This window comes from Trichomonas vaginalis, chromosome I, assembly GCF_026262505.1.
Source record: "Trichomonas vaginalis G3 chromosome I, whole genome shotgun sequence".
Lineage (NCBI taxonomy): Eukaryota > Parabasalia > Trichomonadida > Trichomonadidae > Trichomonas > Trichomonas vaginalis.
The window spans coordinates 12242641-12257040 of NC_067203.1; the positions used below are offsets into that span (position 1 = coordinate 12242641).

The 14400-nt window shown below is 30.3% G+C and overlaps 5 protein-coding genes and 2 pseudogenes across 7 annotated transcripts, besides 1 other annotated feature; 2 read left to right on the forward strand and 5 right to left on the reverse strand.

The window, feature by feature from the left end:
* Positions 1-489: 489 nt before the first annotated feature.
* On the forward strand, positions 490-1980 carry TVAGG3_0973510 (thioredoxin-like family; the record flags this gene model as incomplete). The annotated part of the gene is made up of 1 exon (XM_001290581.2): positions 496-1923. The coding sequence occupies one exon, from the start codon at positions 496-498 to the stop codon at positions 1921-1923; it is 1428 nt and encodes a 475-aa protein (XP_001290582.2).
* A 390-nt stretch (positions 1981-2370) lies between these two features.
* TVAGG3_0973520 (cyclin-dependent kinase inhibitor 2C-related family) lies at positions 2371-2725 on the reverse strand (the record flags this gene model as incomplete). Its single annotated transcript, XM_001290580.2, has 1 exon — positions 2371-2724. A coding segment is annotated over one exon (354 nt), but the record flags the coding sequence as incomplete, so codon positions are not given.
* Positions 2726-3710: 985 nt separating this feature from the next.
* TVAGG3_0973530 (proteasome regulatory particle assembly) lies at positions 3711-4278 on the reverse strand (the record flags this gene model as incomplete). The annotated part of the gene is made up of 1 exon (XM_001299298.2): positions 3711-4278. A coding segment is annotated over one exon (568 nt), but the record flags the coding sequence as incomplete, so codon positions are not given.
* An 83-nt stretch (positions 4279-4361) lies between these two features.
* Positions 4362-8714: a mobile genetic element.
* On the forward strand, positions 4764-7088 carry TVAGG3_0973550 (uncharacterized protein; the record flags this gene model as incomplete). Its single annotated transcript, XM_051253774.1, has 1 exon — positions 4764-7088. One exon carries the CDS (start codon positions 4764-4766, stop codon positions 7086-7088), a length of 2325 nt encoding a protein of 774 aa, XP_051079348.1.
* A 37-nt stretch (positions 8715-8751) lies between the features above and the next one.
* On the reverse strand, positions 8752-9565 carry TVAGG3_0973560 (annotated as a pseudogene). The gene has a single exon. A coding segment is annotated over exon 1 (814 nt).
* A 511-nt stretch (positions 9566-10076) lies between these two features.
* TVAGG3_0973570 (uncharacterized protein) lies at positions 10077-10832 on the reverse strand (the record flags this gene model as incomplete). Its single annotated transcript, XM_051253775.1, has 1 exon — positions 10077-10832. One exon carries the CDS (start codon positions 10830-10832, stop codon positions 10077-10079), a length of 756 nt encoding a protein of 251 aa, XP_051079349.1.
* Positions 10833-10912: 80 nt separating this feature from the next.
* Positions 10913-11874, reverse strand: TVAGG3_0973580 (annotated as a pseudogene). Its single transcript has one exon. A coding segment is annotated over exon 1 (962 nt).
* Positions 11875-14400: the final 2526 nt, after the last annotated feature.

Genomic DNA, 14400 nt, shown 5'->3' on the forward strand with positions numbered 1-14400 from the left:
TAACATGTTTTTTCAATTTCTCGATTATTTTTGGATATTTCGAGATATAGAATACACTAGTATTCAAGAAAATATGATTTTCTATCTATTAAATTCTTAGAATAATATAAATCGAAGAAATAATTTTTTTATCTATTAATAATAGATATGATTTTCCATTAATATATAACTCATTATATCTATTAATAAACAATGAAACTTAATAAATGTCATATATCTAGTACACAATAACACACATTTATGCAATTAATGATATTCTACCCTTTACAAAAGTCAGCACATGTACAAAAACGACATACTAAATACATCATCAATGATTACAGAAGAATCCATCTGAATTACCAATTTCAGTAATAAAATTTAGTTCGAGAATTTGATTACAATCATATTTGCACAGAAAGTTGTGATGTTACGTAATTTTGTATTTATTTCCATGATAATCAAATACAAAGATAAATATGAAATGAAATGACGATAGAAATTTCGTAACAAAAAATGCTTTCGATATTTCTAACATTATCTTTGTCAGAGTTTGTAGAAGTGACTCTTGCTGGCTTAGCTACCACATTTGAACATCCACAAGCAGTTGTATTGTTTTATGGCGAAGATAAAATTGATAGCATTTTATCAACACTAAACTCAGCGTCACAGCCATACAAATATTTCTCATTTGTAAAGGTTAACTTATCAGGAGTTAAAGAAACACCACCATTTCCAATCAAAACTCTTCCATCTGTAGTTTTCGTATACAAAGGAAAATATGTCGGCACCCTTAATGATAAAATCGAAACAGAAACTGTTCGTTCATGCTTATCTCGTCTTGAAACATCCATTCTTTCACGTCCATACCAGCTTACTAACCCTCTTGAAGCGATTCAAGCTACAAAGAACTCAACATCATCCGTAATCATCTTCTCCAAGGAAGATTCCTTCATCCGACGTTTCAGAATGATTCCTGAATACGATGTTACCATTCCTATCTATGTTGTTTCTAACGCAGAAACAGCTGCATCAGTAGGACTCGAAAAACTGAACAGTATCCTCATTACAAGAGCTATTGATGGAAAGTCTAAAATTTTCTCACAGAAAGAGCTCTACGATGAAAGCTCAAACACAATCGTTCAAAATTTCGTTAGACCATTTATCATTGTATGCCATTACGACGAACAAATTGGCAATGGACTTGATGGTTTCACCATTGCGGCCCTAGTTGAAGAAGGAAATCCACTACAAAGGAACGAAGTTTCGGATAATTTCAAACAACTCTACGGAACGTTCAAAAGAACCATTAACTACCATATCGGCTACTACGGTGATTTAGATGCTCCAATCAAGCAATATAACATCGACAACTACTCAATTCCTACTTATATTCTTTATTATAAATATAAAGGAGAGAAAACACCAATTCTTTACTCCTGCTACGAAAGAAGCCCAGGAATGATCAGAAAATGGATGAAATATACAATGAGCAGGCTTCCAGAAGATATTGAAAAATATAAATACAGAAATCAAATAGATTGGATCGGAGGAGCCGGTTACGCAGACCTTATTATAGGTAAGGCTGCTGATAACTTCATTCTTTTGTCCGATTGGTCGTTTGATAATTACGAAAATGTATTTGACATATATATGAAGCTTCTCGAGATCTTTATTGAACATAAAGATCTTAAGTTCCACTTCTACGATCCATTGGTCCGTCCAAGAGCTCATATGCCGGCAATCGAACCCGAAATCTCTACTTCTACGCTCAGATTCTATAAATCAGGTAGAGAATCTAAACCTGTAGACATTAAACTCAATAAGGACTTCGAAACAATCCTCAGACAAGTGCTAAGACTCTTAGATAAGTCTATTAGCAGTAAGGAGGTACGTAAGAATATCGAGAAGTACATCGATCCAATGAAGAACCGCGCGATGTAAGAAACAAACATACAAATATTATATATTTCTTTTAAAAGATAAAATTTTTATGATCAATTTTTTTTTTGAAAATGATAATCTCACTCATATAAATTTAATAATATTACTTTCTAATTAATACATTTTAATCGTAAAGAAGTAGATGAACCTCTTATCTAATGCGGCAAAAGAATCTTTAAAAAAATCTGGTCACATCAAAGATTCGTTGTTTTCCCCAATAGAAACTGCCGCCTATGAAAGACTAAAGAAAGCTGCTATTTCTCCTGAAGAAATGACGGCTTTTAAGAGTGAACACTTTAGTCACATTCTTATATGTCTCAAAAGAATATGAACTAATTATATATATATATCACATTAGAAATAAAAAAATTGAGAGATGGTATGTAAAATGTTTATTATTTATTTCTAATGAAATCCATATTCGAAAATATCAGAAAAAGATGCATATTATGTATGAACACTATTTGTTGCACCATGTGAAATAAGAAGTTCGGCTACTTCTGTATAATTATGGTCTACTGCAAGATGAAGAGGGGTTTTCCTATCATTATCTTTTTCATTGATATTTGCACCATGTGAAATAAGAAGTTCGGCTACTTCTTTACAATTATTTTCTGCTGCAAGATGAAGAGCGGTTTTTCCATCTTTATTTTTTTCATTGATATTTGCACCATGTGAAATAAGAAGTTCGACAATATCTTTATTATTTTGAATTGCTGAATAATGAAGAGCTGTTCTTCCAAAATAATCTATTTCATTGATATTTGCACCATGCGAAATAAGAAGCTTGGCTATTTCTTTACTATCATGAAATGCGGTATTAATAAGATCGGTTATTCCATCTTCACATCTTTCATTGGTATTCATACTTTTTAAAAAAAGAAGTTCAGATGTCTTTTGACTAATTCCTGTTGCAATATGAAGAGCGGTTTGCCCATGAATATTTATTTTATTAAGATTTGCACCGTGCGAAATAAGAAGTTCGGCTGTTTCTTTACTATTATTTTCTGCTGCCAAATGAAGAGCTGTCCTCATGTTATTATCTTTTTCATTGATATTTGCTCCATGTGAAATAAGAAGTTCTGTTATTTCTTTACTGTTATTCCATGCTGCATTATGAAGAGCGGTGTTGTCATAATCATCTTTTTCATTGACATTTGCACCATGTAAAATAAGAAGTTCTGCTATTTCTTTACTATTATATTCTGCTGCATCATGAAGTGGGGTTTGCCCATTAAATTTGTTCTTATTGATATTTGCACCATGTGTAATAAGAAGTTCGACTATTTCTTTACTATAATTCCACACTGCAACATAAAGAACTGTGTTTCCGAGACCATCTACCTTATTGATATTTGCGCCATGTAAAATAAGATTTTTGGCTGTTTCCACATTATTATAAGATGCTGCCTTATTAATAGCTTCAATTGTATCATTTTCATTGATATTTGCAAAATGTGAAAGGAGGTATTCACAAAATGATGGGATATCAAGCATCGCTGAATATTTAAAGACTTCCCTAATCCGAATATTTTGATCAACATAAATTAAAATTGATTCAAGATTATTATATTTTCCACAATATTCTAAATCAATCTCCAAATTGTATTCATTCATCAAGAATGTAACAAAATCAATGTTGTGTGAAATAATTGCATATCTCATGCACCATAGATTTGGTTTTTGATATTTCAAACATTCACTCATGATCTCTTTGCTTCTTCCTAAAAATGACAATTCAAGACATCCTTCAGTAATTTCTGAGTTAAATTTCGTTCTTAAGAACTTGAAACAATCAACAGATCCGTAGTAGCAACATAATTCAAGTAATGAACATCCAGATAAAGCTGGATATAATCTGCTGCAAAGTTCTTGATCTTTATCAAATCCTTCTCTTTCTGTGAACGAAATGAATTTTTCTAAGTCATTATTCTTAATTGCTCTGTAAATTGTATCTTCTGTCAGAAAATCGAGTTTTTCTGTGATGATTTTTTCAAATCTAATATACTTTTTAAATCTTATGCCATATTCTTTATAAAACAGGTAATCTGAAACATCTTCAACATTGTTGGTCTCTTTTACATGATAATCATCAGATATCTGTTTGGCAAGAGATAAATATGCCTTTGCATAGCGATTATTAAGTGGAATAATATTTAAAATGTCTCTTACGATATTTGAAGGCAGATATTTCTTTGAATCAAGCAATTCTGTTTTGATCATGTTGTAAATCTTGTTTAAGTCTTCGTCATTTTCTGCTTTTAGATGATACAATGCATTAAATGAATCTATGTAGTATTTATACTTACTTCGTAATTCACTATATTTATCAGGACGAATGTCTTGATCAGACATGAAAAAAATTTACAAGTCCGAAATCGGTATTTTACCTTATCAAACATCTTTTTAATCAACTATGAGAAATAGTTGCATGTTAAATATTTGAATAACTGAAGGTGTCACTACGTCACCATGTGTCACCGGGTTAATTAACTTCTCTTAAAATTACTGACAACATGACATTTAGACAACAGGTACGAAAGGAGGAAGGCATTTATGAATTATTTTTGAATAACTGAAGGTGTCACTACGTCACCATGTGTCACCTGGTTAATTAACTTCTCTTAAAATTACTGACAACATGACATTTAGACAACAGTCCAGGAAATAAATTTTATCGTTAATGGTTTCAGTGTCACCACGTCACCACGTCACCAGGTTAATTAACTTCTCTTAAAAATGATGACAACATGACATTTAGACAACATTCCCGGAAATTTGATGCAGCCCAAAAATAAAGTTAGTTTTAAAATTATTTTTATTTTTTTATTCCTATATAAATGACAGCAACAAACAACAACAGCAACTATATCGTTTCTGATGAAAAAGTTATTGATTCATTAGCTGAGGAATTAGTTGTGGCAGAAACTAAAACCCTCAACGAAAGAATTGGTGAAAACAAGATTGATTTACATAACTACCTCAAACATGATGGAGGAAGAGGAAGGAAAACTGGTATGGCTTTATTAGTAAATAAAATTCAAAATTTAACTATTATAGATGTTGATATCAATAAATCGTACAATGATGAACTTAAAGAAACAGTTAGAAAAGACATTCTATCAAAACTTTCGGATAAAGATGTTATCGTTAAAACCGCTTCAGGAGGTCTTCACATTTATTGCAACACTAATTTCTTTTATGCAGTTTCGAACAGAATGATTAAATGCTATTCTTGCAATGATTATGATATTGATATCATGACTTCTATGGATGATTCAAAGCGTTCTTTAGTAGTTATGGCTGATTCAAGAGTTCGCAAGAATGCAACAGAACCAATCAATACATACTCATTCATTCGTGGAAGTTACGATTCAACATTAACTAGAACAGTGAATGATATATTAAATGATTTGAATATTAAGGTAAGAGTTGAACAAAAGAACGAAGAAATAAAGACTATCATGAATGAAAACAAAGATGTAAACATTGACGATAAACTAGCTCAAAGCATAGTCGATGGCATCAGTGATTTTGAAGTACATAATGACGGTGGAAACATGAATTTAGAAAAAGAAGTTACATTATTCACACTGTTTCAAGCAATTAATTCGTTACCTAATCATTTAATTAATGAAGCATACGATAACGTTTATAACTTCTGCAATTTAACTGAAAATGCAAAAAGTAATTTTGAAAAAGCACGTAGTAGATATGCACATTTAATGACTTCTCCATTTGTTGTGGTGAAGATTCTAAAACTATATCAAAAGGAATATTATGATGAATACGTTTTACCTTTATTACATAAGCCAAAAATAACATTTGATATAAAACTTGATGACTCGTTTTTGATAACAGATATTAGACGCAAGGCTGAAAATCATCAGTATAAAAACAGTTCTGAAGTAATTGAGGATTTATCACGTGTAATCCGTTTTGTAGATTGTGGAAATAAATATTTCATTCAGAAAGATTACAACATCCACGACAAAATGAATCAAATATCATTCGTTCTTCAATCAAACATGAAAGAGTCACTCAAAATGATTAAATTATTTAAAGAAGAAGGTAAAACAATAACAGCATGGGATGTACTACTAAATCAATTATCCTCATTAACTGTTAAGGGTGTTTGCTTTAAATCTGATTCTCCAGATGTTTTCTCAACGTTTCAAGGTTATAAATACAACGTTCTCGAAAAGCCAGATTACTCAAAAATTGAGATGTTTATGGATTTCATTAAAGAAGCCATTTGTGATAATAACGATGAAGTGTATAAATACCTTCTCGGTTGGATTGCATCAATGATTCAACATCCTGGAATCAAGAATGAAACAGCAATTATTTTGAAAGGACTTCAGGGAACAGGTAAAAACAGATTTACAGACATTATTTCTGAACTTCTCGCCGGTTATTCATGCAAAAACATTACCGAAATAGGTGAGCTAACGGGTAATTTCAATTCAGTTGTTGAAAATAAAATGTTTCTTGTACTTAATGAACTCAAGAATGTAGGTGAAGACAGACTCGCAAACTTCAACGCTTTGAAATCAATTATTACGGATAATCAAATAAGAATTAATGAAAAGAATCAACCTAGAAGAACTGCTCAGAATGTTGCCAATTTCATTTTGGTAACTAATAACGTCTACCCTGTCAAAATTGAAGTTGGAGACAGAAGATACGTAGTTTTAAGAGTTAATGGTAAATTCAAGGGGCAATTTGATTATTTCAAGAATTTGATGAATTCATGCACAAAGGAATTTTATGATAATTTACTGACGTATTTTATGCAATATGACCTTTCATCATTTAATGTACGAATTATACCGATGACTGAAGCCAAACAAGATTTAATTGAATTATCAACAAATCCTTTAGATGTATGGATAAATACACATTATGATGAATTGTGTGCAGGTATGACATGTAAAAATGCTCTATTCTGCAAACCATCAGACATGAAAGACAAGAATTTCCAAATGAGCATTAAGGATAAATGTGATAGGAAACAGAGAAGAATAGATGGTAAACAAACATGGTGTTATGTTTTGAAAGAAGAAATGAAAGGATTATATAAACAGGTTGAACCAAACGATAATGAGGATTCATTTACTGACGATGAAATACCTGTAAATGAGCCGCTAAGCGGCGAGACCTGAAGGTCTTGCAGTATAAAGTATGATTGGAATTTATTTTTGCATTAATCCTGCTGTGATGTCTAAATGTCATGTTGTCATCATTTTTAAAAGAAGTTAATTAACCAGGTGACACATGGTGACGTAGTGACACCTTCAGTTATTCAAAAATAATTCATAAATGCCTTCCTCCTTTCGTACCTGTTGTCTAAATGTCATGTTGTCATCATTTTTAAGAGAAGTTAATTAACCAGGTGACACATGGTGACGTGGTGACACTTTCAGTTATTCAAAAATAAATTTTCTTATAATTCAAATTAACTAAAGATGAACTTAATAAAATGATGATAAAATAACTGATAACAAAATTTTATTTTTATATAAATGGATACCCCACAAGCTCAAAATTTACCACGAATCATAACAAGGGAGGAAATGATAAAAATGATGCAAGAACGAATTAAAAACAACAAACCACGAAAACCGAGAAGATGCGGTTATGCAGTAATGATGGAAAGAAGAACCCAGAAGGGTTCGGCGTCTCGAAGAGACGTTGTCGAAGAGGAATAAAAATTAAATTTGGATTGAGTTTAAAAATTCATCTTTATTAAATTCATCTCTTCCAATCAATTTATTTATTCTATTAAATTCTTTTATTTTTGCTTCACTCAGTTTAAGGATTGAACGGTAAGTTTCTAATTTTTCGATTATTTCTTTCCTCTCTTTATCGTTTTCAATTACTTTAGTTTTATGGGCATCAGCCCCGCCGCATTGCGGCTTCTTTTTGTAATAGCATATTTTTGATTTAATTCTGTTTAGTTTCTTTTTATATTCATTGTCTGGACTCTGAATCTTAATTGAATCAGGACTCTTGGATGCTTCGTTGTCACTCATTTCTTACGAAATAAAAAAATTAAATATTATTTAAATATAATGGAGTAATAAAATAAATCGGAATTTCTATTAATTTATTGTTAACTCAACTAATGCATTGCCGTTAATATATCTAACAAATTCAGCTATTGTGTCAAATCTTCGTCTTCTTTTTGTCATTGATTTATCAGTTTTTCCATAATCGAGATGAATCAAAACTTTATCCCCTTGTTTAAAATTCATGAGCCCCGAATTAATTTGTTCACGTTTAACATCATTTAACCTTTCCATTTGCTTTCTAATATATTCCCATTCTTTTGAAATATCATTTTTCATTTCCACTGGTTTCATGTTTATAGTTCTATGCCATGTATTATTGTAATAATATACTAACTGCTGTATGATGGAGTCATGATTTCCATCCCAGTATATCTGACCGTTAACCCCTAACGCATCTCTAAGAGTTCTCATTACCGCATCAACTATTTTATTATGAAACGTATATGGAGAAGATGAGAAGTAAAAATTAATTTGTGGGAAATAATGAGCCATAGCTGCCTGAAATCCTTTATCACCATCACCCCTTATATTATCTACTCTTTCATGATCTAGTAAGTATTGAATAGCTCTTCTTGTTTCCTGTTCTGTTTTCCCTTTCACTGGAATGCAATATAAATATCTAGTGTTAATGTTAATGGCAAATAAATAAGTAACGTTTCCTTTTGAATATTCCAGATGATCGATTTCGTATGAATATGGATATGGTGCAAATGAAGGGCGACTAAATTTTTCCTTTAACGGTTGAATTTTCGGGTCAATTGGTTTATTTAATATCTTGAAATCCTTTTTAAAATCTTTTTGTTTCTTTAATGTTTGAAATGGATATAATAAAGTGAATGATGAAGGATTAACTGAAGGAGGAGGTACTGTCGTTGGAGGTTTTGGTATTGCAAGTGGTTTAATTTTATCTGCTTTGATTTTGGATGATGAAGTTTTAGTTGTTGATTTTCCTTTCATTAATTCTGGATGTATTCTATTCATTTGTTTTAAATATGCTGTATATAAAGGTTTGATATACTTTCCCGCTTCGAGTTTATGTTGAAGGATGAATTCCAAAAGTTGATCTTCATTTAAAAGTCGGGCTGAATATGGTTTAACTAATGAATCATAAATTAAAGCTTGTGCTTCATTTATGGTCTGAAGGACCTGGGTGTTTTGTTCCTTTAGCTGTTGAACATTTGCTACTTTCTCTTTTGGTGTTGTTTTCGGCTTTTTCTTCTTTTGTTTTGTTCCTTTGGCTTTTGCGGCTCAGGATTATATAATTTATATAATTCATCAATATCTTCTTCTGTTAATACTTTATTTTTGAAATCTTTCAACTGTTTAAGTTGTGATTTAGTTTTTCCCTTTGTATATTCATTATTTTTAATTTTGTCTTTAATTTCAGAAATTATTTTATCATGATATTTCAAAATTTCATTTTTATAATATGGATAATAATAATCCATATCATCACCCGTTATATTTTTATTATGTTTTTGGAGATATGATTTTAATTCATAATAATTAAGAAAATTTTGATTAAGTACTAAATCATCAATTAAATTTTCTAAATCTGCGTTATCCATTTATATAAAAATAAAATAAATGTTTTAAGGGTGCCCACCTCTTTGAATCATAGTATCAAAACCATTATTTACATATTGAATCGCATCATTAACGGTTCCTCCTTCTAAAACGGTATCAAATGGTGGAGTCCAGATTTCCTGATGATGATCATAAAATCCAGCAAAATTAACCGTATTATTAGGTAAAATATGAATCTCAGCGGTATATCTTCTATCTAAATTTGGATGCCTTATATGTATACCATTACTACCCGGATAAAATCTCAAACCTTGATTTTGTTGACGCATCAAATTATTGAAATTTCTTTCTTCAGGGGTGAATGTTCTTCTCCGTTGACGTTGTGGTGGTGGTGGTGGTCGTTGTTGCGGCTGTTGATGCTGTGGTGGGATTTGAAAAATTCGTTGTGGTTGATTATTTGGAATCTGAAAGTTAAAACCATTTGGTATAAATCGATTTGGTTCCTTTTGTCTCTTCTGTGGCATTTTATTAAAAATAAAATTTTAAATTGTATTAAATAAATGGCATACAACATCCATTTTCACAACATACAGCCTTAGTGTGTGCTCCTGTTAATGCAGTCTTACCGATTGTTAAGCGAGTCATTGACCCGTTTTTAAGTTGTAAATTAATATTCTGACCATCAAATATCACTTTATCATTTATTATATCCAAATAATTTTTAGGTGTTAATTGTTTATTTTGTCGTAAACTAACACCTTTCATTTTTTGTGCAATCTTTTTAAAATCACTTCCATCAATTGAACCGTTGAATGATGTATAACACTTAGGGCATAAAGCAACCATGTTATCACCTTGTTTCTCAATTGCTAAACCCAATAATTTTTCATGTGCTTTTTCTTCAGCTTTATTCTTTAATTTAGGTTTAAATTTCTCATCAAAACAGAAGAAATCAAAAGGTGCGAATTTGAAAATGTTTTTATCATAAAATTGTTTATCGGTAACAATTGCTTGAAATGCTTGAGTGTTAGGAAGATTTGGATCGCCAGCAATTGCCCAATAAGATGAATCAGTATCACCTTCAATGAAATGAAAACGATTAACATTCATGCATTTATACATAAAATCATAAATGAAAACCAAATACCAGTATTTAGCATTATCTAAAGTGAAGAATGCCTCTTGTAAACATGTATCACATCTATAAAATCTATCTTTAAGCATCACTTGATATGTATCTTCACCTATTTCTCTTATGTTTTTAAACTTATTTGACATACATGCAACGCGTGCCTTCTGTGCATTCATTATTTTAGTCTTTGCGTAATTTTGTGTATTCATTGCATCGTAACCATATGATCCATTAAGTGAAATCTTGCAAAATAAACTTTTTCCTTTATTTCCTTCTAATTCAGCCTTTTGTCTTTCGTTCATAAATTCGTTCGCAAATTCATTAAAACAAGTGTTTTTCGTAAATGTTAAAATTGATTGAATATCATGATGATAAAATGAAATCTGTCTATTAGATACCAAAGATAATAAGAAGAAAATGGTTGATATTGGTTGTGTGTTGATGCTAACTGAGTTAATTTCCTCTGTTTCTGGTCAACTGGTAGATTGTTTGATTTCATGTAATTATACATAAAACTGCCAATTGTTTTTTCATCTGTGATAATATCTAAGTTTCTTATTATCGGTAAAAAGTTTATGTAATCATTAATGTATTTTTCATCAATGTGACCCTTTACTTCAGCCACGAATAAAGTATTTTTCTTCTTAATTATTCCCAGTGCTTTTGCTTTCTTTGTTGCTGTATCACAAATGATAACACCATTCAATCTTCCCGGCATATACATTTTATGGTCAGTATATTGAATGAAATCATGAGGATTAGATGAAAATGATGAAGGATATAATGAATTAAAATCAACACCAACGAAATGAGTCATGATGTTGGAAGTGTCCTCATTTGATACAGTTTTAGTTTCTGGATTATATGAAGTTTATTAATGTGCGTGATTCCTTTAAGATTTACTCTATGTTGAACATTTGATAAACCACCAGTAATTCCATTACGGAGAATGTGATAAGCTTCAACTGAATCTAAAGTCATTGGTAAATTATTTTTTAATGCATATTTCTTAAATTGATTCTTAAACGTTGAATCTTCATCTTTATTTGATTTCACGACATTGCAATAACAACACATTAACTGACAATTTTCTTTAGTATGTGGTTTTTCATTATCGATTCTATCCAATGTTGGTTTATTTGCATATGTAAACGCTTTACCACACATTTTGCATTTAGATGAAAGGATTAAATCGTGATAGTATTGAAAATCATCCATTGAAACATTATTTTTAGTATCTCTTTCTGCTTTTTCATCTTGTTTCTTATATGATTCAATTTTATATTTCCAATACTTTTTTGTTAATTCAAAACTTGATTCTATCTCTTCCTCAGGATATTTTTCATTAGGATTAAAGTCTTTATATGCTAAAGCGTAACGAATCATTGAAGCATTCGATGATAAAGAAAGATTATGAAGCATATCAATTTATAAACAAATGTTTCTTCAATAATTTTATCGATTGGGTCAATCATAATTTCAACATCTTTATTGCAATAATGAATAAAATATTCTAATCTATTCTTAAAGTTTTTAGCATCATTGAGATATATTTGATAATCACTATCTGATATAGTTTCTTGAGTTAATGCTGAATAAAATGAATCTTGAGTGAATGGTTCCACTTTATATAATTCTTCTTCGTAATTTTCCCACGTGATGAATTGATAAGGGAAAAAGGATTTAACACGTGATTTATTGTTTCCGAAATCTCGAGTGAATTGGTCTAATGTCCCACCCGCTATATAATTTCTGATGTCAATAAATCTCAATTCATATGGAGCGTTTGTTTTCTTTACAATGACTTGCTTAAATTGAGAAGAAGAACCCAGCATTGATTTTATTTTCCATTTTGCAGTGTTTAAATCACGAAGAATTAAATTTAAATCAAACTTTCCCGAATTAAAACCTATGATATTCACTTTATTGAATTCCTCATCTAGAAGTTCTTTAAATGCTTCCTTCTGTTTTTCATTTAATGTATGGGACAAAGTCCCCGCCGTTTGCGGCTTCAATAATTCTTCATATTGTTCAATATTTGATTTAGCAACTAATGAACAGGTTGAAAATAAAAACTCAATCCAATCAGAAATAAAAGAATCACTTGAAGTTAAGCAAAAATTCCTCGTATATGTTTTATCATTTAATTTAACCGTTGATGATACCATGAATGATTTTAAGTAAGCGTTCAAAGTTGCACACTCAGAAAGTTGTAATTCTTCTTTAGTCTCTAATGTTTCGAAGTCAAAAGTAATATAATATCTTGTCGGTTTATAATATTTCTGCAAATTGTGAGCTAATAACCACTGATATATCTTCTGTTTCGTAATATGTGGTGCATATGGTTGCTGTGTCTTTTGCAACTGAACGTCTTGAATTAATCTCCCATTATTTTCTTTACATTTCTCACAATGCTTTAAAAATCTTCTTTGGTTTTTCCTTTCTGGATCATCACGGATAGAATAAACTTCTTCTTTACAATATGGACAAACTTTATAGCCGGTGAGTGCTTCAACGTCTGTTATTCTGTCAGCGTGAAGTTTTCCACATGGACTCTGTGTTAATAAAATATTTACTGTTTCAAATTCTGGATCTATCATTATTGATTCCACTAATGGAAAGTCTACCTTATTTATGTCCACGTCTTCTGGTTGAGGATCACAATAATAGAAATCAATATTAACATTTAACATTCTCGCTAATCTCTCACTTTCTGATGAAATGTCAAACCCTTCATATGCATCTATTGCTTCATTTAAATAGCTTCTACGAGTTTTAGGATTAACACCATCAGGAATGTTATAGAAGCGTTTAAATAACCTTCTACCTTCTGCTCTAATTTGATTATCATTCATTTTAACTGTTCCGTTTTTGTTCATTTATGTAAGAATAAAAAATTAAAAAATAAATAAAAATAAAGTTTATTTTTTAAAGTGTAATGCATGAAAAATAGCGTGACTTCACTTTTGACAGTTTACAAATGTAAAGTGTTGCATCCTTAAAAACTTGGAAATATATACATTCATGAATTATCTTGTATATTAATTGAAAATCCATAAAACCCTAACAATATTTTTTCTTAAAAAAACTATAAAAATATAAATAAAATTAATCGTTAAATAAAAATATTTGATATTAGAATTTTATTGGAAAAATAAAAAACTTAATATTTTAAAGAAATACTTAAATACTTGAATGTTTTAACTTTTACATTATCATATAGACTCTCAAATTATTGATTGGAAACGGTTTGAGGGTTATCAATTTAAAAAAAATTGTGAGTTTTTTAGATTTTTGGCAATGTTAAACGGTTAATTTTTTCTCAAAAAAAATTATTTCGAATTTCCGAAATTTTTGACATTTTGGCTGAGAACTATGGTCTGCGAGGTACATAGATAGAATCAGTACCTCGCAGACTATAGTTCTCTATATGGCGCCGAAAATTTTTGGTGAAATGTCGTCGCACTTCACCAAAAATTTTTCGGCGCCATAGGAAGAATTGGAGGGTGTGAGATACTATTACATGCTATAGTGCTCACACCCTCCAACTCCCAATCAAAATCGCATAAAATTTGCTACTTATCTTCAGATTACCTCCCATTATAAAATATATCATTGCTATCTCATCGTACTATACTTCCACCCTATTGTATTTAAAAATATAAAATTTTTTGATAATATATTTTTATATCTTGAATTTTCAAACAATATATTCACAGATAATATAATGGGAAATCTATCTCA